This window comes from Silurus meridionalis, chromosome 14, assembly GCF_014805685.1.
Source record: "Silurus meridionalis isolate SWU-2019-XX chromosome 14, ASM1480568v1, whole genome shotgun sequence".
Taxonomy (NCBI): domain Eukaryota; kingdom Metazoa; phylum Chordata; class Actinopteri; order Siluriformes; family Siluridae; genus Silurus; species Silurus meridionalis.
In genome coordinates this window covers 11,590,885-11,616,968 of record NC_060897.1, presented here as the reverse complement: position 1 = coordinate 11,616,968, position 26,084 = coordinate 11,590,885, and the positions used below count along the sequence as shown (strand labels likewise).

At 36.4% G+C, this 26,084-nt stretch overlaps 3 protein-coding genes and 1 non-coding gene across 4 annotated transcripts; 3 read left to right on the top strand and 1 right to left on the bottom strand.

The window, feature by feature from the left end:
• The first annotated feature begins 1,542 nt into the window (after positions 1 to 1,542).
• Positions 1,543 to 12,176, top strand: kri1 (KRI1 homolog). The gene is made up of 19 exons (XM_046866756.1): positions 1,543 to 1,731; positions 2,108 to 2,184; positions 2,328 to 2,433; positions 2,528 to 2,630; positions 3,007 to 3,064; positions 3,153 to 3,202; positions 3,384 to 3,471; positions 3,557 to 3,634; positions 5,139 to 5,245; positions 7,380 to 7,512; positions 7,735 to 7,830; positions 8,073 to 8,243; positions 8,579 to 8,663; positions 8,768 to 8,883; positions 8,982 to 9,150; positions 10,105 to 10,235; positions 10,501 to 10,565; positions 10,659 to 10,754; positions 11,489 to 12,176. Exons 1-19 carry the CDS (start codon positions 1,656 to 1,658, stop codon positions 11,991 to 11,993), a joined length of 2,310 nt encoding a protein of 769 aa, XP_046722712.1. The 5' UTR covers positions 1,543 to 1,655; the 3' UTR covers positions 11,994 to 12,176.
• LOC124397398 lies at positions 10,313 to 10,410 on the top strand. Its single transcript, XR_006927919.1, has one exon. It is a non-coding gene; the product is annotated as a Z30 small nucleolar RNA (small nucleolar RNA).
• A 1,366-nt stretch (positions 12,177 to 13,542) lies between the features above and the next one.
• On the top strand, positions 13,543 to 19,617 carry spc24 (SPC24 component of NDC80 kinetochore complex). The gene is made up of 6 exons (XM_046865795.1): positions 13,543 to 13,760; positions 14,795 to 14,994; positions 15,150 to 15,294; positions 15,761 to 15,865; positions 17,316 to 17,392; positions 19,394 to 19,617. Exons 2-6 carry the CDS (start codon positions 14,820 to 14,822, stop codon positions 19,498 to 19,500), a joined length of 609 nt encoding a protein of 202 aa, XP_046721751.1. The 5' UTR covers positions 13,543 to 13,760; positions 14,795 to 14,819; the 3' UTR covers positions 19,501 to 19,617.
• Positions 19,618 to 22,691: 3,074 nt separating this feature from the next.
• s1pr5a (sphingosine-1-phosphate receptor 5a) lies at positions 22,692 to 26,084 on the bottom strand. The gene is made up of 2 exons (XM_046865791.1): positions 25,974 to 26,084; positions 22,692 to 25,010 (listed from the first exon to the last, which is right to left on the bottom strand). Exon 2 carries the CDS (start codon positions 24,818 to 24,820, stop codon positions 23,606 to 23,608), a length of 1,215 nt encoding a protein of 404 aa, XP_046721747.1. The 5' UTR covers positions 24,821 to 25,010; positions 25,974 to 26,084; the 3' UTR covers positions 22,692 to 23,605.

Sequence of the window (26,084 nt, the reverse complement as noted above, 5' to 3'; positions counted from 1 at the left end):
TTCCCCTCAAACATTTAATTGCAGCAAAACATATATATGAGTAAATGGAGACAAAGTTTCAGACGTGAATTTGTTCAATTCATCCAGTGATTTCTTTGTTATTAACATTTTAAATTAAATAATTTTACAATGTTTGCTGACATTGGTGAGTGGGTTGCTGTCCAAAAAGAAATGATAATAATGTTATTTTTATTTCAATAAATGGCTTTATTCTAATAACAACTTAATAACACAAGAATAAAGCACACTTATACACATAACCAGTACAAATTTGCCTCAACCAAGCTGATGCATTTCAACATTGCATCATAGACATACTGAAAATAACCCCGAATGACTTGAATGTGATCTTGTTCTGACTGAGGATGAGATGCAGAACATCTGCCCAACATAAGCCCAGGTGCTTGTAAGCTCTTACTGAACGCTTGGGAGAGAGAAAATATGAAAAGAGAACACTCTTAAAGACATGCGAAGGGGGTTAAATCCAACATGCCCAAAAATCAAAATGCATACAAATACACAGCACCAAAGACTTCATCTGGTATACCAAATAACTGAATCATGTAGGCCTGATTGCTCGGTCAATTCAACACTCCTTGGATAGAAGTTCTCACAAATGGCCTAGAAATGGCATACAGGCTGTAATGCAGACTGTTTATTTTCAGCCCATTTAAAAATAATCAAGTCAGGTCAAGTTTATTTCTATAGCGCTTTTCACAACAGACATTGTCTCAAAGCAGCTTTACAGAATTTAACAGTTAAGGTGAATGATGTGTATTTATCCCTGATAAGCAGCCATGGTGACTGTGGCAAGGAAAAACTCGCTTAGATGTTATGAGGAAGAAACCTTGAGAGGAACCAGACTCAAAAGGGGAACCCATCCTCATTTGGGTGACATCAAGAGTGTGATTATAGTCTTTAAACAGTACAGAACACTGGAGAGTGAGAACTAACATGAGCACTGGAATGTAAGATTATGAGTAATGATCTTTCTACAGTCTTATACAGTCATTTGTGGTTATAAAACTAGGAGCTCCTGAGCAACTCATAAAATAGCTTAACATTTGCGATCATCACAGATCCAACACCAGCTTCTCCATGCCAGAGCCTTTAAACACTCAAAGAGGTCCAGAAATATAAATCAATCAATCAATCAATCAATCAATCAATCAATATGCAAATAAACTAACCAAAAATACACAACTTTATTATTATACTGGTAGAACATTATAAAAATGTGATGTTTGGGAATTCAGTGTTTGATCATATAAGCTGTATTTAAATGTAATCACTTGAAAGTTGAGCAAAGCAGTGGTATTGATTTTCGATTGAATGCATTTATTTTTGTCTCATTTATTTAATGCATCGCATCTAATTTATTATAGAACCCTGACACTATTGAAATGACTTTATTATTCTATAGATTGTATTCTTTTTAATACACAAATAACAAAACTACACAATGAATCGCCCACGTGCTTTCGCAGCTCAGCACATCCTTTCGCTGATTGGTTGAATCTTTTGCCCCTTTACCCGTATGACGCAGCGGTCACGTGGTGCTTCTTCAGGCTTCGTAGGACCATGCTTTGACTGAGCAGGACAAAATAAAGTTTGTAATATAAAATTTCATGGTGTAGATTTTACATCAAGTGATCATGTCGGAAATTAAGATTAACAAAAAATTCGCGGACAAATACGACAAGTATAGACAAAAGGAGGAGCTGCAGAAATGTAAGTGTTCATTCTGGGGCTAAGTTTGCTAATAAGCTAGATTGTAGCTAGCATGGGGCTTTTACACGTTGGAAGTTATAACGCATCATAACGCAGCTGGTGTTAGTTTAACTACAAACACTGGATCAGGGAATGATGCTGAAAACATTTACAATAAAACCTGCATTTTTTTGTCTGTCATCTGTTCATTTTATTCTTTATTGTATTGTGTAGTCAGGTCGTGCTATCTTTAACATTGAAGGTTTTGAGGCAATGTTATGGCACAAATGTGAAAAAAATCAACCGATGCCAGATTAATTCATCTCACATTTCTACACCGACCAATATATCTGTTAATGTTGCTCTTTTAGTGTAACTTTTAATAACGTGATTGCAGTGAAGGACCGTTTCGGTGATCAGGATGATGATGGTTCCTCAGGCTCCTCAGATTCAGAGTCTGATGAGAGTGAAGTGGTAAGAACATCTCATAACAAACAGTTCAGTTTATCATCACTTTGTGGAGTTGTGCACATTCTTTTATCCATCCATCCATCCATCAACACCCACCTACCTATCAATCCATTCATCTGCTTAAGTGTTTGTTAATTGTTTTTCAGGAATTTGATCCCACACTTGAGAGAGATTTTTACAGGACTTTGTCCATGCTCAAGAAAAAAGACCCCAAGATTTATCAGAAGGATGCGCATTTTTACACAGGAGACGGTAAGCAAATCAGCATATCTGTAGCTAATACAACATAAAAACATGATTCTTGTGATTTCCAGTGTGTTACAGTGTGTTTGCTCCTTACTGACAGCACCCAGCTCAGACAGCGATGAGAAACCCTCCACTTCTAAAAAATCTGTCAAGCCGATGTTTCTAAAGGACTACGAGCGCAAAGTCATCTTGGAAAGAGGCGGGTAGGTTAATCTTTTTTTTTTTTGCACTGCATATCCCCCCAAAATTGTTTTGGTTCGTGCCTGATCAACCAAACACTGAGTTTACATCCAGGCGATATGCTGTCGGGATGGTAGGAATATCATACTCACTTTCCTTTATCAATCACAGTGATAGCGGCAAATCAAAGTCAACAGTGAGCACACGGTAGCAGACTTTTCTTTGAGTGAATAATCTCCACGCCACAGCATGAGCAGCAGTTCAGAAATGTGTGTTTAGTATGCCATGTGACAAGAGTGACCTAATTGGTGGGTGGGAATGAAAAAAGGGTGGAAAAAAATGAAGGAATAGTTGGTCTCATCTTAGGTTTTCTAACCTAATCACTTCTGCTTCTTTTAGAAAATATGTCGACGACGACGATAGTGCTGATGATGAGGCTGCCAGAAAGATGCAGGAGGTACGGGACAATATCATACAATCCATATGCTCTGATTCTGCTGCTACAATTGATTCCTTGTGACATGAACTTTCTTTTTCTTATACAGAGAGCTGCATCTCCCAGCTACATTCAAGAGCAAAAGGAATTAAAAGAGAGGTAGGAACTTAAGTAAAGACACTAGTGTTTGAATACTGGTGCACCTTGTATGCATCTAATATAGCTCACTTTAACACTTGATATTTATTGTTTTATGATTTAAATGTTTGACTCAGGATGTTTGTTTTAATCTGTACTTGTCACGGCTCCCTTTTTTTTTTTTTTGTTTTTTTTTTTAAAGCTTTTGGCAGTTTGTTCAAGACAGCTGCGACGAGGCCAGTGACGATGAAGCGCTACTGAAACGCAGGGAAAAAACACAAATGGAGAAGGTAACTTAGAATTCATGAACCAATGTTTTGTTTATTTGTTTGAAATGAGTTTAATTAGTTAATTAGTTTCTTCTCCTCATCCCAGGACAAAGAGGAGGCAGATTATGTGGAGTGGCTGAAAGGACAGACAGAGCTGGAGGGACAGAATGAGGTTCAGGACATGGTAAGTAAAGTGCCTGTCTCAACTGTGAATTAAATAATGCTGGAATTGAGAATAAAGGATTTTAGTTGTTCTGGTTGTCACATCAATGTACAAGATAGCCGACTTCCTAGTATGAATAGGAAAACTGTCACAGTACATTTTTTATGGATATTGTGATATCTTTGTTTGATTGATTTTTGGCTGGAGCAAATCCCCTTTAATATCCCAATCCAAATTTAGTCCTCATTTGCTGTTAGAATGAAAGATGTTCCACTAGATTTTGGAATGAGAGAATGGCCATTTGTGCTCATTCAGCCACAAGGTACTGATGTAGGGTGAGGAGGCCTGGGGTGCAGTCAGCATTCCAATTCAGCCCAGAGGTCAGAGCCGTGTAACACGCCACTCAAGATCTTCCACTCCAACCCATGTAAACCATATCTTCATGGAACTTGCTTGTGCACAGGGGTATTGTGGAACAGGTTTGGGGTCTCCTGCTTGAAGTAAAGAGAATATTTTTATGCTAGCACATCCAAAGACATCCTTTACACATTTCTGCCTTTAACTTTGTGTTCACATTTTGGGGAAGAACCACACACGGCTAGAAAGGTTAGGTATCTCAATACCTTTGTTTATATAGTGTAAATCTGAGTCAAAACAACTAGTCTTTAGAGGAAGTAAAATTCATGTTAGAAATGTAAAATGAATCAAACATTCCTTTAGTGTATGAGCTGTGTAAAATTACATGGCAATACATTACAAGCTGCAGAATAAAATGTTAATCAGAGGAGAATCATCAGATCATGCTTGAGCTGGCAGGAAGTCAGGAAGTATAGTAACTCAAATAATCACAGTACACACAATGCATTAAACCTTGAGGTGGATGAGCTACAACAGCAGATAAGCACATCAGGTTCTATTCCTGTCAGCCTAGAACAGGAAGCCGTCATGGGTACAGGCTTATCAATAACATTACGGTTAAAGACGGGAAAAAGACCAGCTGATTTTCTTTTCAATTCTACATCTGTTCAGTTTGGTTGAGTCTGTAACTATGGTAGGCTCACATTCTTGTTTTTGGCTGAATGGAGTGGAACTCAACATGGTGCTCTGCTATTGTAGCTCATTCATCACCTTGTTGCATGCTGAGATGCTTTTCTGCTGATCAGTTGTATGGAGTGATCATATCAGTTACTTTATTTTTCTTGGCATCTCTAAACAATATGTCCATTCTGACCTCTCTGTGTGTCTCTCACTTAATGTGTGTGTTTTTTGCCATTCTGTGCAAACTCTGGAGTGAGAAATTCCCAGGAGATCAGCACTGTCTGATAAACTCAAACTAGTCCATATGGTATCGGCATCCATGCCACAGTCACAAGGTCATGTTTTTTTCCTCGTTTTGATGTGAACACTACCTGGAGCTTTTGATCTGTATATAGCCGATTAGATAAGTGTACAGGAGTTCTTAATGAAGTGGATGCAGAGTGTATATGCCACAGCTATGATAGAAACTCTGACCGCATTGTTGCAGAAATACCTGAGAGATTACTGGAACGACCCAAAGCTGGACGAAAAGGAGACATTTTTGCGAGACTACATCCTCAACAAAGGATACCAGGAGGAAGATGAGGGGGAAAGGTGATGGTTTGAGTGTTCCTTTTTTTTTAACGTACACATATACAGGGAGTGCAGAATTATTAGGCAAGTTGTATTTTTGAGGATTAATTTTATTTGAGGATTTAATTTGAACAACAACCATGTTCTCAATGAACACAAAAAACTCATTAATATCAAAGCTGAATATTTTTGGAAGTAGTTTTTAGTTTTAGCTATTTTAGGGGGATATCTGTGTGTGCAGGTGACTATTACTGTGCATAATTATTAGGCAACTTAACAAAAAACAAATTCATACCCATTTCAATTATTTATTTTTACCAGTGAAACCAATATAACATCTCAACATTCACAAATATACATGTCTGACATTCAAAACCAAACAAAAACAAATCAGTGACCAATATAGCCACCTTTCTTTGCAAGGACACTCAAAAGCCTGCCATCCATGGATTCTGTCAGTGTTTTGATCTGTTCACCATCAACATTGCAGCAGCAACCACAGCCTCCCAGACACTGTTCAGAGAGGTGTACTGTTTTCCTCCTTGTAAATCGCACATTTGATGATGGACCACAGGTTCTCAATGGGGTTCAGATCAGGTGAACAAGGAGGCCATATCATTAGATTTTCTTCTTTTATACCCTTTCTTGCCAGCCACGCTGTGGAGTACTTGGACGGTGTGATGGAGCATTGTCCTGCATGAAAATCATGTTTTTCTTGAAGGATGCAGACTTCTTCCTGTACCACTGCTTGAAGAAGGTGTCTTCCAGAAACTGGCAGTAGGACTGGGAGTTCAGCTTGACTCCATCCTCAACCCGAAAAGGCCCCACAAGCTCATCTTTGATGATACCAGCCCAAACCAGTACTCCACCTCCACCTTGCTGGCGCCTGAGTCGGACTGGAGCTCTCTGCCCTTTACCAATCCAGCCACGGGCCCATCCATCTGGCCCATCAAGACTCACTCTCATTTCATCAGTCCATAAAACCTTAGAAAAATCAGTCTTGAGATATTTCTTGGCCCAGTCTTGACGTTTCAGCTTGTGTGTCTTGTTCAGTGGTGGTCGACTTTCTGCCTTTCTTACCTTGGCCATGTCTCTGAGTATTGCACACCTTGTGCTTTTGGGCACCCAGTGATGTTGCAGCTCTGAAATATGGCCAAACTGGTGGCAAGTGGCATCTTGGCAGCTGCACGCTTGACTTTTCTCAGTTCACGGGCAGTTATTTTGCGCCTTGGTTTTCCACACGCTTCTTGCGACCCTGTCGACTATTTTGAATGAAACGCTTGATTGTTCGATGATCACGCTTCAGAAGCTTGGCTATTTTAAGACTGCTGCATCCCTCTGCAATATATCTCACTATTTTTGACTTTTCTGAGCCTGTCAAGTCCTTCTTTTGACCCATTTTGCCAAAGGAAAGGAAGTTGCCTAATAATTATGCACACCTGATATAGGGTGTTGATGTCATTAGACCACACCCCTTCTCATTACAGAGATGCACATCACCTAATATGCTTAATTGGTAGTAGGCTTTCCAGCCTATACAGCTTGGAGTAAGACAACATGCATAACGAGGATGATGTGGTCAAAATACTCATTTGCCTAATAATTCTGCACTCCCTGTATGTGTGTGTGTGTGTGTGTGTGTGTGTGTATGTGTGTGTGTGTATATATATACATACATACATACATACATACATACACACATATATGTGTACGTTTGGAATTCGGTCCATTTAAAAGTCTTGGCTTATTTAGACATTCACACTCGTTGTAATTGTGATGTTATTGTACCGTTACATTAAGGTTGTGCTACAGAAAAAAAATAAAATGTTGCAGTGGACTACATCAAAATATTTCTAAATTGTGTGGAAATGTTTCCATTATACACAATTTAGACTTGACTCTGACTGATTAAAATGATGATCTGCCAACTAATCTCCATAAAAGAAAAGCCTCAGAAAAAGCTGAAGAAAACAAGAACAAACAGTGAGAGAAAAGAGGCAGAAGCCACATTAAAAGAAGTATTATTTAGCAGCAAAGCATAAATTGTGATTTAAACTGCTTTACTGCTTTGTCATGATAAACCAGACCCTATTGACTTGGCATTGGAGGTTTATTGGATGTGTGTGTGTGTGTGTGTGTGTGTGTGTGCAATCAGAATTCCGACCTACAACGAGCTCATGCAGGAGGATGTCGAAGACTCTGAGGAAGAAGGAGAATCGTTCCTGCAGAAGCAAGAAGACTTTGAGAGGCATTACAATTTCCGCTTTGAGGAACCCGGCGCTTATCAGGTATGCTTTTCTGTTTAATAGTTCATGAAAAGTAATTGCTCTCTTTTACTCTATCTCTATCCAGCTTACTTTTGAATAACAGAGTATTAGTTTTGCTTTTATCGTACCTAAATCATACTCACTAATCCTAAAACCTATCCTGTTATGATCTTTGTTTTATTCATTTTGATTTGGATGAAAGGGAAAAAATGATTATTTAAATGTAAAACCGTTAATCGACAGATCAAGACGTACCCTCGCAACATCGCCACCTCAGTTCGAAGCAAAGATGACAGTAGAAAGAAAAAGAGGGAGGAGGTGAAGGAGAGAAAAAAAAAAGTAAGTAGTTCTTTCTCTCGTTTCCTGAAGTAAAAGCGAATTAAAAGTTCCTGAAGTAAAAGCACTGATTGAGCTTCTTGTATAAACCCGAGTTTTCTTCAGACCGGCTTAACCCAAGGCAAAACCCTTCTGGGAATTTCAAATCCTTCAGAGACCTGATTGAGCAGAAATTGTCCTGTATTTCTTCATGTGACACCGTAAAAATAATCAGCATTTTGTCTGACCTTGTGTTTTGTGTGTAGGAGAAAGAGCAGAAACAGCAGCAGCTAAAGGAGCTGAAGAACCTGAAGCGAGCCGAAATCATGGACAAGCTAAAAAAACTGCAGGAGCTGACAGGAAATGAGCAGCTGGCTTTCAACGAGGTCGACCTGGAGGGTGACTTTGACCCTCAGCATCATGACCAGCTTATGCAGGTGAGATAAAAGATCGAGGAGATTTGTTTGTAGAAGTAAAAAAAAAAACCCTGAGTGAATCATTATCTCCCCCCCAATCCTTTATTATTTCATTTATATGTTGCCTTTTTGATCTCAATCTAAATCTCTTTTCCCTTTCACATTCTTCATTATAAAAAATAACTACAAACAGAATGTTTACAATGTTTAAGGTGAAAAGTGAAATCAATACCAGATTAGTTTTACTGGTACAGGATTAGTGCATCTGTAAAAAAAAAAAAAAGCATACTGATGGTATCAAAATCATTTCTTATTTTTATTTATTAATCCATTTGTTTTTATTGTTACTGTTGCAGAAGGTTTTTGGAGAGGAGTACTACAACGAGAACGAAGAGGCGAAACCTCAGTTTGATGATGATGATGATGAAGATGAGTTGGAAGGTACGTTTTTTTTTTTTGTTTGTTTCTGAATGTTTCTTGTTTAGAACTCGTTTTTTGTGGCTCACAGGGTTAAACTATTTTTTTTTAACATTTTCTTACTTCAGGACATTGGAATTGGGACACGTGGACAGGTGAAGATGAGGAAGGCTATGAAATGGGGGATGGGTATGAAGATGAAGAGGAAAGCTACGAGCCTAACTGTGAAGATCATAACTTCATTGTAAGATTATAGCGCTTATGTAGTATTCGTTTCTTTGTTTATTGATGGTTATTTGTTATTGATTTGAACCTGGGTTCATTTATGACTTACTTTGACAGATGGATGCAGATTATGACCCCAATCAGCAGGCTCCGTCTAAGAAGAAAAAAAAGAAACAGAAGGAGTTGAAGAAAAAGACTGCACACGATGCCCCGATCCTGGGCAAAAAAAGAAAGAAGTCTCACTTTGCAGAAATCATCACACAAAACAAGCCTGTGTTTGATCCACGTAAGAAAATGGAGATGTGTTTGTAACCGAGTTACCTGCAGTTGTTACCTGCAAGAAATCAGCCTTTGTCAATAATCTGATCACTGTGTTCACTGTATATAATATAACCCTATAACACCTGCAAAAAACATATACGGCAGTTTAGTAATTAACTATTCATATCCATCGTGCTTGCATTAAACCTGAGCCACTAAAAAGGTTTTCTCACACTTTGCACATTGTATTTTAAAGATATGGATGTGGATTATATGCATAAGATGCTTTCAATTTCATTGCTTGTACTGATTTGAAGATATAGAAGTGGTATAGAAGTCTGAAATTGAAGTCTCAGCCTTAGTACTCTTACACAAGTTTATTTTGTTTGTGAATATACTAAGTACACATCACTAAACTGATTTCACACAGTTATTACTGATATCAGGACCCATTTTTTTCTTTTTAACATTGCTCCTGATGATGCACAGAAAACCTAAACTTAAATGTGTGAGGTATATCATTGGAAAATAATCAGTGTCTAGTAGATTCAGTCGTTTAGTTGCCTTTCTCTCTAGAGGCAAAATAACCTGCCGTTTTCTAAGTCTAATGGAATTAGTTTAGAGCAGGGGTCACCAACCTTTTTGAAACTGAGAGCTACTTCTTGGGTACCATTAATGTGAAGGGCTACCAGTTTGATACACACATTTTTCAGTATCTGAAATAACAAATTTACTCAATTTACCTTATATTATGTTATTATTAGTAATGATATTCATCTATGTGAAGACCCTGATCATGTTAATTTCTCCTCATAAGTATCAACAATGATTTAACAAAGTTGGAAACAGCTATTTTTAGAACCACGTTGGTGACCCCTGGTTTAGAGGAATTAGACATTGCAGCATTGTGGCTATTCACAGAGAATTCAAGTTGGTAGGCATGCAAAAACCTTAACAAATATTTACGCTTGTATTTCAGAGGAGAAGACGTTTGAACAGTACCTTGATGAGTATTACAAACTAGACTACGAGGACATCATAGACGACCTGCCCTGTAGATTCCGCTACAGACAGGTCGTCCCTAACGACTTTGGCCTGACTACTGATGAGGTGACTAATTTTTTATAAACCTTGACCCATACAGCACATAAACATTAACAACTATATATTTGAAAGGACGAAGCCTATTGCACTGATGAGCTGTGATTGTGTTCTGACCTGGTATTGTTGTTCCTCCGGGAAGACTTTGACCAGGGCCTGAGGACTTAATCTTCTCTCTGAGCACATGTCTGTGTGACAGTTTGGAAAAATAAAAAACAAAAAAAACAGAGGATTTAATAATGGGATTTTGCTAACCTTTTTTCATTTATTGTAGGTCCTGGGAGCAGATGAAAAAGAATTGAATCACTGGTGTTCTCTAAAGAAGACCTGCATGTACAGGTAAATGTAAAGACTTGCACAGTATGAGGGTGGAGGAAGGCTTTAAATGCAAACGCGATCTTATTGAACATTTCCTCTGAATTTCTGTGGCAGATCTGAGAGGCAAGAGCTCTGTGATGTGAAGAATTATCAAATCAAAGCCAAGAACATCAGTAAGAAGAAACGAGTGCTGGCTTCTGTGTATGCTGAGTGAGTATTGAAGCGTATTGTAAATTGCAGTACAATGAAACACATTTCGATCCAAAATAGTGAAGGTCACAATACAACGTAAACTCATGGTATTTACAAAAACCTAGCCTGAGAAACAAGCCTTTTAGTTTAGGACTATACAGTATTAGAGTGCTGCAGATAAGGATTGAAATGCTCAGTTATTTTTGCTTGATATTGAAATCATGATTGTTTATTCTTGGTTTCATTTTTTCACTTAAGCACCACTTTACATTAAACATTCATTAATCTTATTCATATTAAATTAAATAAAAAGCCAAATAAAAACACTCTACCAGACTGACTTTTTAAAAAGAAGTTAAAAGCTTAAAAAAAGAAGGTAAATTAGAAAAAAAGCATGTGGCAGATGTATATTTTTCTGAATGTGTTTCACAATGTTTCAGTACTGAAAACTCTTCACACAGTCACATTCAGACCTTTTCTTTCACCTTTTTTACCTTTATTTAAAAAAAAAAAAAGTTTACTCCAAAAGTAAAAAGGAGAAAATGGAATGAGCATCGGGTGTAGGCTGACATTTTATTGCACACTATAAACACTTTTTACATAGAATGAAGAAAAACCCATAGCACTGAGTATCTCTCTAAATATAGGCCAAATCCATATATGAAGAGTGACCTCATCATAAATAGAATAAAGTAGCTAAAAGCTACTTCAAATACTTATAACCGTACTTAATTTTGTCTCGTGCGATGCAGGAATGATGAGCAACTTGGGGAGTCAACCGCTAAGGTAAAAGTGGGTAAGAAGCGGCGGGATCACATGAAGAAAGCAGAGCAGGAGAGAAGGACGATATCTGAGAAGGAGGATGAGGAACGGCAAGTCGAGCATGATCAGGACACATCCACGCCCAGCTCGGCGGAGAATCTGGCAGCTCAGGCTCTAAGAGAGACTGCTGTGGAAGAAGAGGATGATGCAGCATTCCTGGTGCCTAAGAAAAAGATGAAATTGGAAAAGAACACAGAAGTCCCAAGAACTGAAAAGCATAAATGGCCAAAGAAAAATAACCGCCGGCCGGGTGGACGAGTGATTTCTGCGGCCTTGAAGGTGAAGATGGGAGGTCGGGAGTTCAGCAGACAGAGACTAATGGCATATGGTCTGAATCCCAAGAGGATGCATTTCAGAGAGTTCTACAGGCAGAAAAGAAAAGAGAGGGAACAAAAAGAAAAGAAGGAAAAACTGAAAAACAAAGGGAAAGAATGATCCAGTCCTTATGTAACTTTAGACTGAACAATTTACTGTGTTGGATACAAGGTGCACCTCTTGCTTTACAAGTTAGGAAAGGAAGAGGTCACTGAATATCAATGAACAGGATTTTATATGAAAAGTTAGGGTAGTGTCCATTAGCAATGTGTTCCATTTAATATATTAAACCTTTTAAAGTAACATGACTTGTTTCAATTTAATTTTTAAACAAATGATTTGTTGTAAATGATATACATTTACTTATTATGCAGCTTTTAACCATCACATACAAAAGATGTATGAAATAAAGTTTTGTAAACGTGGGAGGGTGTGTGTATGACCACATGTTGGGCTGTGGGTGATGTTCACAAATGCCTTTATCATATTTTCATATTATATACTATAGATAGTAGTTAACCACTCTTTTTAACATAAGGGTGGCAGTATCTGGTTGGTGGACAGATTCATACATTCCTGTCTTTTAACACTTTATCTTTAACTAGTGTATAGACTGATTCTGAAATTGTGCATTTTCTTTTATTTCAGAAAAATTCATAAACAGTGTAGTAACTATATAGTGTCAACCAAAAGCCCCCAAACTTTTTGCCCAAAAATCTAACTTGATTGAGGGCTATAGACAAAAAATAAATAAATGTTGCATTATATTATATGCACTATGTATATTATATATATATATATATATATATATATATATATATATATATATATATATATATATATATATATATATATATATATATATATATATATATACACACAGAGTTATAAAAAAAAAAAAAATGAATGAACTGATATGACATTGCTTCAGTACTCAAGTATTGTCATGGAATGAGTGACCATTTGAAAAAGGAGTTATCAAAGTTGATTGTGATTATAATACTTGCGACTTGGCTGAAGTTTTTGTTTACTTTTCCGTAATAAAATATTGCATCATGAAATCGGTTCGTTCTTTGTGAAAAACTCTGTATATGAAAAATATAGAATGTATGACTGTAATCTGCTTGACTAATGCAGCTTTATTTTCAAAGTTCTAGTTCAGTAACACTTCTAGTACAATGTTAAACAATACAGTTTATTGTAGAATAGAGTTGAGTGCCTAATACAGCTATTCTGTGCGTTCTAATGAGAAACATGAAGCTGGTCTGTATTTTTCAAAGGTTTTTCTAAAGGGCATCCCCCCTCAACCTCTTTTCATATATGTATATCTGCTCTGACTACATTAAAGGTCACAGCGGGCCAATTGTAGGCCTCTGCTTTTAAACAGAGTCTGCAATGCTCGAAATGTCTTGAAATAAATGCATAAATTGTGGACTGTGCAGGATAATAAAAAAGAAAATTGTTATACTGAAACCTAAAAAGTTTTTATATGAATGTCTTGAGTAGATAAAACAATGAATATATCTAAAATGTACAAAATAGTGTAATGGTGTAACTTGACTGAAAGGGTGTCTAAACGAATCATTTTGATGAACCGAATCTAAAGATTCGAATCACTAAACGGAATCCCTGCCAACAGCTCTGAGGTGTCCAAGTCATTTGCCTGACAACAAAAGCTAAACGAAAATAATTACGTTAAAACAAGTACTTTTCTCAACAGGTATTTTCCCATATAAATATCAGTATATTTTTAACACATAACTTACGTAGAAATCAGACGCGACAGTACGTGTATTTATAATAAATTTGACTAACACCACGGACCAGGCACGCCTTCGGAAAGCGCGGTAAGGAGCGGCTGAGTTTGAAAACAAAACGGCACTTCAGGTCGGTGTAATGATTTTTGCTTATATATAGACATTTTTACTTATTAAAACGCAACTCATTATATGTACATTGCAGCTTTTTGGTTATATAGCATTGCTGCTGAACCTCCTGCATGTACATGTAGCTAACACAAATCAAATCAATGTCTAAACCAAGCGTAGAGACTGGATACTAACATGTAGTGTGTATAGAGACGTGAAAAAACGTGTTCAGTTGCACTAATCAGATAGAAATCTGTCTTAAGATATATGGAAATAAAACGCCATGTAACTTCATGCCCTACCTGTATCTATTTCATATTGTTGTAGACACTAATATGACAGTAAATCTAACAAAAAACAAACATTGGTGATAGTCTTGTACTTGTAATGTTATTGTATATAAACCTCAATTGTATTTATTTATTTGTTTGGTAATATATCTGCTACTAGCTATAGCTATGTTTTTATCCAATTAAATGTTCTCTAGTATGTATGTGTATGTTCTGGTTGTTATTCTACAGTATCAGCTCATTAAAAGCAATTGTGTTTTTTGACACTTTTTGGCTGTATATCTTCTTACACTATTTCTGTGCCATCATTTGCTTGGTTTGTGGTTTGGTTTTAATTCATTTAAAAAAAGGTTGGATGTTGTACAAGATGTTTATGTGACTGGCACTTTTTGGCGTTGTGTTGTGCGACTGATGGAGAAGAAAGTTTTGCTATTATAAACTCTTAGACTTTCTCCATCTGTAAGAATTAGTGTCAATTTCAACACTGCACACCGACTTCCTATTAAATTGCATGCATATATAGAAAGCACTATGCACTTGAGCTACCATATCAGAACAGTCCTTTTTCAATATCAGGTCTAGTTATAATTATTTCTCTGTTAGTTCATATAAACAAAAGCTTCTTGAATTTCACACCATTTGTCGGGGATGTTCACGGTCATGACTGAGAATTCAACGTGACAGTGACATTATCCTTTTAAAGCTTTGTAACTTTTGTTTGTGTTTTGTGGTCTTGCTTTTATCACTATAATTTCCCTTTCAGGAAACTGTAAAACAACTGGACAAGGATGTTACAGAACGATGCATTGCATTATGTTGACCTGGAGAAGACAGGGGAGACTCTTATTGACCTTATTGAGAGCAGTAAAGCTGAAGACGAGATGAGGGTAACACGGATGAAACAGCAGGCACTTTTTGACCACCACATTGAGGCTAAGAAAACAGTCACTGAGCTCTTAAACAGTAAGTGATGATCATCTAACATGAAACACCTTTCTGGCTTGGATCACTGTAAACATGGAGCTGTAAAAAAGCCAGTTGCTGCTGAAACATTACACGCAAAGAAAATATGTTAAACTGAATTTCAATCATTCATCATCCCCTTACTTTATGCGCAGGCTTGGTGCATGCTGAGGAGGTTGTTGGACAGAAGCTTTTGGATCTGGAGGGTCAGAAGAGCCACATGATGCGGGAGCTGGAGAAAGTGGAGCAGCAGGTGCAGCAGAGCTTGGCCAAGAGCCACACTTTGGACTCGGAGATACAGTATCCTTTGGTCACATGCGGTTTATGCATAGCCAACATTATTGCTATGATGTAGTTTGTGTACAGCAAAGCAAAGACTGATATACTAGTAGCAATTTGCTTTTTTTTTTTCATTTTATTATATTTAAGAGAGCAGAAACATACGGGTATAGTATTAGGAAATGTAGCTTGCTTAGGAACTATATTGAATGCTGCTGTGGAGAAAATTATATATGTATATATGTATATATATATATATATATATATATATATATATATATATATATATATATATATATACACAGTGTAATGTCCTGTTGGCAAATCACATGAGCCATAAAAACTGCCGGATCTGCTATTTATAGAAAAACAATCCAAAGGGTTACAATCATTATTCTATAACATTATAAAAAAAAGTTTTATTTCTTGTATACAATTTAGAGAATCTTCTCTCCTTTTTTGTAATTTCTTTGACTTAATGTGTCAGATTTCTTCAACGAGAGCTGGAGAGACTCAAAGACAGTGAGAAGGAAATTCAGGCTCTGCAGCAGGAAGTTGATGAAGACACAACTGAAGTAATCCCCTCAGCCATGTAAGAAAATGTAGCTGTTAAACTGCAACAAACTCGCACTGTCAGCTAGTACATTACAGACACTGAAGTGTGCTGGACGGTAATGAATGCCTGTTTTTTTGGGGGGGGGGTTTTGGCAGTTTAAATGGACATTTCATGTAAACGAAAATGTCTGGAACAATCATCCATGTTTATTGTGAGGCTCAGGTGCTTTACAGCTATGAAATACAAAATGTATACATAAGAAGAAAGAGATTGGATTATCTACAGATATCATATACAGTGCATTTTCAATTTTATGTTGCAGCCTGATGCAACAATTATTCAAATAAATGTTATTTCTCATTAATCTATTATCTATTAGTACCATATAAAACCCTGAAATAAAAAAAGCAACAAAACTGAAATATATACAAAACTATTCAGACGACTGAACATTTGCTCAGGTGCCTCCCATTCCTCTTGATCGTTGCTGAGATGTTTGTACACTTTGTCTGTAATCCACCTGTGGAAAGGTTTATTGATTAGGCCTAATTTGAAAACCTCTCTAAGGCCTCACAACAGACAATGCATTTCATTTTTCAGTGATGCATTTCAACCAAGCAATGAGGTCAAAGGAACGACCTGCAGAGCGAAGAGACAGGATTGTTGCAAGGCAGAGATCTGAGGAAGGCAAAAAAAAATATTCTACTGCACTAAAGATTCCCAAGATCACAGTGGCTTCTATAATTATCAAAGAAAAGAAGCGCTGGTCACTTATGCAAAATGGCAATGCAATTTTAAAAATGACTGTACAGTATTTCTGTATTAAATGTACATTCTTTCATTACCATATGTGCCAAGTTAAAGGGTGTAAAGGGAAAATAAAAGTTAAATTATATAATTTACATGTGCCATTTCCAACAGTAGTTTCAGTAGTTAAATACTAATTTTAATGCTTTATAAGTTGCTCAAATGAAAATGTTTTACTCAAATTAATTTGATATGTGTATCATGTCCAAGCAGAAATGGCAGCAAAATTATAATTTAAATGTTATTTGTCATAAATACATTTAGACTCGCGGTAAGGACATTTAGGATCGCACGTTCATCATAACGCAAAATTCAGTGTTTGTTTCAAAATGCATGATAAAATTTAAATGCAGAAATATATTTTGCATATTATATATATTAAATTGACTTTTGCTACCTTTATGTAGTGAAATGAACAACCTCGATAGACCTCTGTTTTTATGGAGTACTTGAAGTTATGAAGTTAAGTGTGTTATGTTTATGCAAATAATCACCTCCCAGTAGACTGATAGTGGTTTACTAGGTCAGGAAATAAGAATGCTATCAGGATTTTTTTTTTATTGATAAAGACTTTGAAGCACTGTGGCCAAAATGCCATAAGTGTAAATGTTTCAATATTTAACATTATGTCCATAAAATTGACTTTAGTTACACTAACCATGCTGCTTGTGTGTTCCAGCTATTTAGCTCAACTCTACTGTAAGGTTACCAGAATTAAACTAGAGCTGGGTACCGAGCCCAACATCCTGCGTGGAGGTAAGTGCTGTATTTATTTTTACTAATTATATTTACACTGATAACTATTATATGTTGTATAGTAGAAATACATACAGTGTATCTACTAATATGGAAGTTAAACACAGTATGTAGATCTCTATATTAGGCTTGCTTTGTCTGTAGTATGCCTATAGTCTGTCAATTTTTTACAGAACTTAGTCTATTAAGGTGAAGCTTAATATATGTTTTTTCCTAAAGAACTGTGTTTTCTCCTTATTTAATTTTTAAAATATACACATGAACACTGAACAAGAAGATTGGATCTGACATCAGCTATCAGAGATATTAGAATGTAGCTCTTGACTTGAGTGTAGCTCAAGACTTGAATGTAGCTCTTGACTTGAATGATAAAATCATTTGCAGCTCATACAAAGAAGAGCCTGAAATGTTTCTTCATGGAAAATGTACTGCAGTGTTTATGATTTGGTTTGTGTTAGGGATGTGCATCTCGACAGCCGAGGCCGATGCGGATCGTATCTCAATGCATAGCCAAAGATATGATACGTTAAAAATACACGATGCAGTGCAATCCGATTTTAACTCGATTCAACACAATGCTTTCAGAGCAAGACAATGCAATAGAAAATTTATTTCCAATTCAATTCATGTAGCAGCAGTGGTGCTGAGAGAACGCACCTGAGAAACAGTTTAGCGAGGAGAAATCAATTTACATATAAAATATTGGTTACAAATTATTGACCACTTTTTAAAAATAATAAAAGTATTGTGCATCTACTAATAATTATATATAAATAAATCTTTTATTAATGCAAATATGTTCAAACAAATCCAGTGAAAATAAAATCCAATGCGAATCTGTAAAGCTTACCATCCCTATTTTGTATTAAAACTGCTTAGAAAGAAGTTTTGCTTACACTACAAAAACGCTTGTGGCAATTTTTTTTTTTGTGTACATATTTGCTTTTTTTTCATTAACAATTTCTGGCACTAGATGGCGCTGTAAATTCAGGTAAATAGTTTGGAATTGGTTAAATAAATTGTCAGATTTTTATTTATGATTTGCTGCTTCCGAGGACCTTTTCATGGCAATTTACCCCACTTTTATTTAGGACAATGTACTCTAATTTTAGATATTAATGAATAACCTTTGAGAATAGAAAAGTAAACACTTGCAGCAGCAGAAGTGCATTTCTTTGCCATTAGGCCAATACTTTTGATTCAGTAGAACAGTGTGAAGTTATCAGAGCAAATGATGTGCAGATATCCAATGTGCACGTTTGGCTTTTCTGTATCATTATTTTTGTACTTTTTAGTACTTTACACTTACATATTTGCATGAGAAAATGACAGTAATACATTATGATTCAAACCACAGCACTGTTCATTTGAAAATGATCAGATCAGGAAGTGATTCACCTTCTATACTGGACTGTAAAGTCGTCTGTATATCAACTCACAGTTTCGCTACATCAGCGTGTAGTCAATTAGTAGTTTTTTTTTTTTTTTTTTTTATAGTACCAATAAAATAGTATCAATACAAAATGTATAGAAAATTGTATGGTGGATATGGGCATCAGCTCTTTAGAACAGTCTTTTTTTTTAAGTCAGAGGAAAGTCCTCAGGATACAGGACTTTGTACTTTTCACTTTCTCTGTAACATGACGAGTTGCACTTTTTTATTCTGTCTGATTAACTTTACAAGAGCAAAAGGGCAGACTGGTGAAGGGACTGCTGGTTATAGCCACTTTGAGACAAGTACTGCTTTGTGAACATTCCACAAAATAAATTTTATGAATGTGTTTTTTTTTAAAAAAGGTAATTATTTAATAATAAAAATCTTCAGTAGATTTCTGTGCTATAAAATCATCCTTAGGTCTGTAAAAGTAACTTTACTTTGTCTCAGATCACATTGTACCAGATTACTTCTATAGCGGCAAATCCTGATCTGTTTTATTCCTTGCTGAATTCATTACAATGATATTAATAATATAATTGTAATAATGTATTTGTTTTCCCCAGTTCATTATAGTCAAGATCTTGCGACTCCCATCAACATAGACACATCGACCCGCTCTCCGTGTGAGGTCAGTGATGAGCTCTGGAGCCTTGTCAGCACCGACTGGTAGAATTCTGTTGGGCCATGCCGGAGTTTATCTGAAACTTTCCTTAAATTTTGTCTTGTATCTTTTTTTTTTTTTTTTATGTTTTATATTTTTATTAATAAATAAGTCATATAAACTATACTGAAAGCTAGTTTACTACATACTTTCCATTTTTGCAGAGTGTGTATATATAACTTTGTATTTTGGGCAAGTAAATATAATCTCTCAAACAGGGCTCTATTTTCAGTTTTCCATAGATTTCACAGTGTTTTAATATACAGGTACTTTTTATTTTTGTGTTATACTTTTGTTATACAAAATAGCTTGTGAGTGCACATTTTAGTTTTTAGTACCTTTTTATCTTTTGGAGTTGCTGATGATTCGAAAGTGTTCCTGACAGCACAACAGTACAAAGTAAGCAGTAAAGCAACAGGGCATGCTGTTAAGGGGGAAAATAATAAACAGGCTGGTTTGATGCCTTATTATTATTATTATTATTATTATTATTATTATTATTATTATTATTGCTTCCAATAACAGCCTGCTGCTTCCTTTTAGTATTTTTGTTAATACAACAGCAATTTACTCTATTACAATTTTTTTTCACACAATTCTAATATTGTTTAGAACCTGTGAGACAAGTTACTTTCTGTTTGCGCTTACACTATAACAGCTACTAAATAGTCATTCCCTTACATTTTTTTTGTTTTACTTTTTCGTTTAGTTCATACAAAGCTACAGCTTCCATGTTACAACGGTTTTGATGGTATAAATGTAAATAGAAAGCAGTGGCGGGCCGTTCATTTGCTACCTGGGCCTTCAGTGAGAATTTACTAGATTTAATCCGCCTCTTAATACCACCATCATGCTGCAATTAAAGTAATCATCAATACAATACAAAAACGCAATATAACAACGCGTGGCATTACAGAGAGGCATTTCGCATAGGGAGGGTGAATACCGTTTTACTAAAGCAAGAAACCCAGTTGAGACAACTCCAAACCTCCACACTACAACCGCAACTGTGCACCTACATCATCTGGAGCAGTTAAGAATCAATATTTATTTATTATATGTAAATAAAATACACCCTACTCAAGAGACAACTTGTACTGAGACAACTTCTGGGTTTGGTCGACCTCTCCTCACGAGAGGACGGAAAAATGCTGAACAGACTCATTGCTAATATAGTTTTAGGTACATTGGCAGCACTACTGATTCTGAAGGCTCTGGGCAGATTAGATTGACATGGCAGCACATAGAGGCTGAAATCTGATTGGACAAAAAAATCTAACATCCACATACATGTACTAGAAGCAGTGGAGCCAAGAAAAACGCTATGAAATGAAGAGAATAGACTGTTGGGAATAAATTAATACAATTTTGTGAAACAAATATGAGAATTTAGGTTGTAAATGTAGGTCCGTGCTTCTGATAGTGTTTAGGCCAGCAGAGAAGTCTTTGCTGGTGCTGACCGCCCGCCACTGATAGAAAGTAACCAACGAGAAAAGGCAAACGGATGATTAACACTCTCAGAAAGGGAAAACTAACAAGACTTACAAGGATGTTGGCGTGTATAATGAAATTACCCAGCAGGTGAGTTGTTTCATAATTAAATTTTATGTTGTGTAATCCGTTTACCTGACTAATGCATGACGCATAGGGCAGGGTGTGTTAAAGGTCAGGAACCAATGGGAATATGTCGAAATTAAAAAATTATACAGAAGCTATAGAAAAGGCACAATTTGTGAGAGTAAATATTTAGTGTATAGAGTTTTTTACTTATTGGTTCCTGACACTTTGATATATCATTTTTGTCTGTATGACACATGAATATTAAGTTACTGGTGTTGTTGCACTGAACAAGTTTGTAACAGAATAAGGTAAATGTCTGCACTGCACGTCTTTTGTTTGCAGTGCCTCACCTGAGACAGGTGTGTTTTAATACTTGGCTTGAGAACCAGTTGGGTAAAAGTTCTTTGTGTCTTCCTTTAGTGTTCTGGTTCCTTCTTGTGCATCAGAAGAATACTGCTCCCTTTAATGGAATTTTCTCAGTGGTGCTGAATCTCACATCTTAAGATGTAAGCGGACATACTTTTTGGTCCTTTTATTCTTTTAAGTGTTGCTCCCCACCAGTAGAACCTGTTTCAGGGGAAACAAATTTGTTTACATTTTTGTGAAAGGTTAGCATTAAAGAAAAATTCTCACGGTCATATAATTTTATTTGCGTGACTATTAGATGCTTGTTTGTTGCTCATGTCATTTAACAAATGAGTCAAGTTGCAGATGTGCAGTTTCTGTGGTAAAGATTTACACTTCAGGCAGGTTCTACTTCGGCACGAGTCAGTGACCTTGTTTTGAAATTTCCTGCTAGGGTAGTGTAAGAGCTGGCACACGTCTTGAGGTTAGACCACATGACATACTGCAGTTTAGTGACACTAAAGATAATGCACATGCATAAAGTTATTGCATCGGAAAAAAAAAAATTATTAACAGCTAGGTCACTTGATAGTCTTGATAATTTTTTTTTTTTTTTAATGAGAAGAAATAATAAACAGGAAATGTAAAACTGCTTGAAGTGATCTGATTTTTATTTTCAAACCTTTAATCATTAATTTAAATGTATCAAATTTATTATAATGCTACAAGTTAAGGAAAAATGATCAGTTCATAATTGTATTCATCAAATGCTGTATCTTAAATTAAGGAAGTCTTAAGGGGAAAAATAGTAATTTTACATAAGCATGCCTGATATTTTAAACTAATTTGCTTTATTGTCCTCATAAGTATTTAAATTTTCCTCATGACAGTTTCTGACCACCAATTTACAATTAATAATGACACACAACACTGGCTAAAGGCCATTTAATCAACAATTAGTAGGATTATATACATAAATGCTAGCTGAATAGAAATGCTAGAACTTTGTTTTCTTTCTTGTTGTCAACACCTAAGACCCCTGGTTCAGTCTCAGTTTGTGAACCAATGCACAAAAAAAAAAAAAAAGAGAAAAAAACCTCAAGACTGCACATTCCTGTAAGTATGTCGCTCATGTGATACAGTAGAACTGTGGGTTTGCCATCTGATGCATCAGGTCAGTGTAGCACATCACATATAAACACAATGTAGCAAGCAAGTGAATTCTATACCACCTTTTTTTCGTAGGGTTAAAAAAGTTGAAAGGAAAGTAACACACCACATATTAATATAAAGATTTATTTTTATTATAAAGGTACATATATACATTTGAGTATCATAATTTAGCAAAAGTTCACGGCATTTAAAAAAAAAAAAAAATTTCACATGACAAAGATATAAATATTTTTTTATACACGTGCACATAAGGCAACATTAATACTGGAATAATCTGTTTTTAATCAGCTACAAAACATATCATTATCCCAGACAGTCTTATGTTTTAATTGAATCTGCTACAAATGTGTTTAATTGTATAAGATCCTGGGTTGCTCTAGTAACTAGGGGGATTGAACACATTTGCTGGTATGATAATGAAAATGCCATTAATTCCCACAAGTGCACTCCCAATAAACTGACAGGTGATGAGGATATTAGCAACAGACATCAAGCCCATCTTACATGCTGTCCAAATATAAACATTAGGTTTATTTGCATGTAGCAGATCTTGTGAAAGCTGCAGACCGTAAAAGCCTAGAATAATTCCAGAAGTGTAATATCTTCACTTTTGGATGTCATGGGTGCTTTGCTAGAAGCACACGGACACATCTCATGTAAAACCATAGATGCTGATAGACAACCCCATAATTGTATTTACTGCAATGTCTACCACCATGTCATACTTGCATTTTGTTTCCTGTTAAGTGCATATTGCTTCACAACATCTTAGACTTAAAGAGAACACAGGTTTTCCCCCCAATCCTTAATTTCAGCTTGATCATCTCACAGTAAACTGGTAAACAGTAAAAAGTTCTCAAATGTTGGGTAGGCCAGTAATAATGCTAATGCATTTTCTGTCTTTGATGCTTTCATTGATATAAAATTATTGCAGGTATGTAATCAGTTCTGTAATAAGAAAGTCATTTTTGGTACATTCTGACCCACTGGTTCATCCTCCTTCATTATCCCAGGCCACAAAACACTCAACCGAAAATTATTGTCCCAAAACAACACTCTTTGATATTTTGGGGAAAATTGCCTTGATCGTAGACGGTGTAAAATTCCCTGTAGATACGGTTGTCTCCAGGCCCTCAAGCCTGTGGGATGGCATTTCTGATTTACTTGTGCTGCATTCCAGGAACGTTATTCCAAACTTCCTCATCTGTCCATCTTTTGTAATCAAGCAGTAGCTGCAGAGCAGTCTCAGTATTGCCTTACGCATGTCCTTACTGGTTAATGTGTATATTATAGGATTGAGTAATGAGTTAATCATAGCAAGTCCGAGAAAGTACTCTGCCTTATAAAGTACCTTGTAGCTTCGAGCTGGGCTAAAAAAGTCCAACAAAAGGAGTAGAAAAAGTGGTAGCCAGCAGGCGATAAAAACACCCAGCACTATAGTGACCGTCTTCAACAGCGCCATGTATTTCTGGGATTTCTTCGCAAAACCTTTACGCTGTGGAGCGCCAGTCAGTCTCTGTGTGTTGGACTTTACGACACGGAATATGCGGACATAAAGGACCACAATCGCCAGTAACACAGCAGAGAATACTGTAATGCAGAAGAGAAGAAAGCTCCTGGAGTACAGTGGCAGGACGGTCGAGCACTGCTCCATCATGCCTATGCAGTTCCAGCCAGTAATGGGTAGCAGACCAAGAAATATCGAGAGCACCCAACTTATGCCGATCAGTGCAAACATGCGCCCACGCTTGGCCCCCTGGTATGGCTTCATCCGCACCATAGTGACATGCCGTTCAATTGCTATGGCCAGGAGACTGATAATGGAGGCAGCTAACATGATGAAAACACAACCTTCTCTGATGAACCATTGGAGAGGTGTTAGTTTTAGTGTGTTGGCCCCTGATGTTACGATATTCACCATGTAAGTAAATCCTGCCAACAAATCAGAGAACGTCAGGTTGCCCAAAAGGTAGTACATGGGCAGGTGGAACTTTTTATTCTTCCAGATAGCTACAAGAACCACTGCATTCTCCAGCACAATCAGCAGACAGATATTAAGGAACACAATATCCACAGGTTTCATGCCTTGTGTGTACCTGCTCTCATTCAGCTTTCCTGTGAAGTTGTAGTGGTTTAGGATGATGCTGTTGCTTTGATACTCCTTGAACATTGTGCTCATGTATTTCTTAGCAGGGGTGTGTGGGATTAGGGTTGGACAAGCAGTAACTAAAACAACAGGCGATGCTTCCATTGCTTCAGTAAAAAGAAATCCAGCATGTGAATTCACTTGTCACAAGCTAGTCCTTTGGGAGTTCATGATGCCACCATGATAACTAATCCAAAATGGGGTTGACGTTTAGTCAGATCTGTGTTGGAAAGCTGTGTTCTTCACTTCAGGCGGGAATCCAAATGTCCAGAAGGCTCTTTGTTTTCAGATGAACCTAAAGGAACACAAATTAGAGAGTTGTTTAAATCACGATACCTTTAATAAATATTACAAACCCAGTATAATAATAATAATTAAAAAATAATAATTTAGCATTTTATTACTTATTTTGGAATAACAACAGTCTTGGGGAGAACACAACCATCACTATGCAGTTTTAAGAATACAAATTTATGGTAAAATGCAAGATTTCTCACAATAATTTGGGATTAGAAATAAAACACACTAACACTTATGATAAAGAGAGCAAGATGTAAATCTGTTGGATAGTGAAGTCAAACCAGAAAATCTGTTTGATTATGAAGGGAAAGGCGAAGGGTGTGTTTAACATCTCAACGCACTGAAAGCCTCCAGGCAAAACAATAAAACAAAAATTTTCTCATGGTTCAAACAAGTGGTTGGGGCGGTGAGGTGACTTCATCAGAAAAGACGTGTTTATGAAACGGCATTTTCGAGAGCTGTGGAGATGGAAATCCGCGGTACCCAATGTGCAGCTCAATTCCTGTACGCCTATAAATAGCCTTTAACTACATATAACGGCTTCTCGGCACTGCACTCTGTTTCTCTCTCACACATACAGTCAGATGGCCGCTTTAACAACGGTGTATAGTAGCGCGCAAATCAGATTAGTGATTTATCAAAAAAACAAAAAAAAAAAGGTGGAAGGATTAAAAGTGAGCGAAACCTGAATACATGCTGTTTTACACCAAACTCGTTGTTACGCTGTACGACACTCGTTAACGCATTTTACACTGTAAAACAATTTTTTATTTATATTTTTTTAGCAAAAAGGGAAAAAAAAAACCTCTTCCGTCACATTCAGTCTGAGAGCATAGAGATGCATGTTTAGAAAAGTTGCTCATACTTCCTAAAACATGGGCTACATTTTTTTCTATTAAAACCTAAACTAATAGAACCATTAAATATAAATATATATATATAAATAAAATGTACGCACCCCGGTGGTTTTCAGCAGGTAGCTGTGCGCCTCTGTGTTCGAGCATTAACCAGTGAGCAGCCTGAAGTGAAAGGAGTTGCGTATAAGACAGGATTAGACTTGCATTGGAAC

What these genes read in the sequence shown, in the direction of transcription:
- s1pr5a (XM_046865791.1), bottom strand. Translation starts at nt 24,820, where the DNA reads ATGGAAGCATCGCCTGTTGTTTTAGTTACTGCTTGTCCAACCCTAATC.
- kri1 (XM_046866756.1), top strand. Translation starts at nt 1,656, where the DNA reads ATGTCGGAAATTAAGATTAACAAAAAATTCGCGGACAAATACGACAAG. An exon ending in CTGCCAGAAAGATGCAGGAG is followed by an intron (nt 3,065 to 3,152) that starts GTACGGGACAAT and finishes TTTCTTATACAG; the next exon opens with AGAGCTGCATCTCCCAGCTA. An exon ending in AGAATGAGGTTCAGGACATG is followed by an intron (nt 3,635 to 5,138) that starts GTAAGTAAAGTG and finishes GCATTGTTGCAG; the next exon opens with AAATACCTGAGAGATTACTG.
- spc24 (XM_046865795.1), top strand. Translation starts at nt 14,820, where the DNA reads ATGTTACAGAACGATGCATTGCATTATGTTGACCTGGAGAAGACAGGG. An exon ending in AGTCACTGAGCTCTTAAACA is followed by an intron (nt 14,995 to 15,149) that starts GTAAGTGATGAT and finishes CTTTATGCGCAG; the next exon opens with GCTTGGTGCATGCTGAGGAG. An exon ending in ACTTTGGACTCGGAGATACA is followed by an intron (nt 15,295 to 15,760) that starts GTATCCTTTGGT and finishes TTAATGTGTCAG; the next exon opens with ATTTCTTCAACGAGAGCTGG.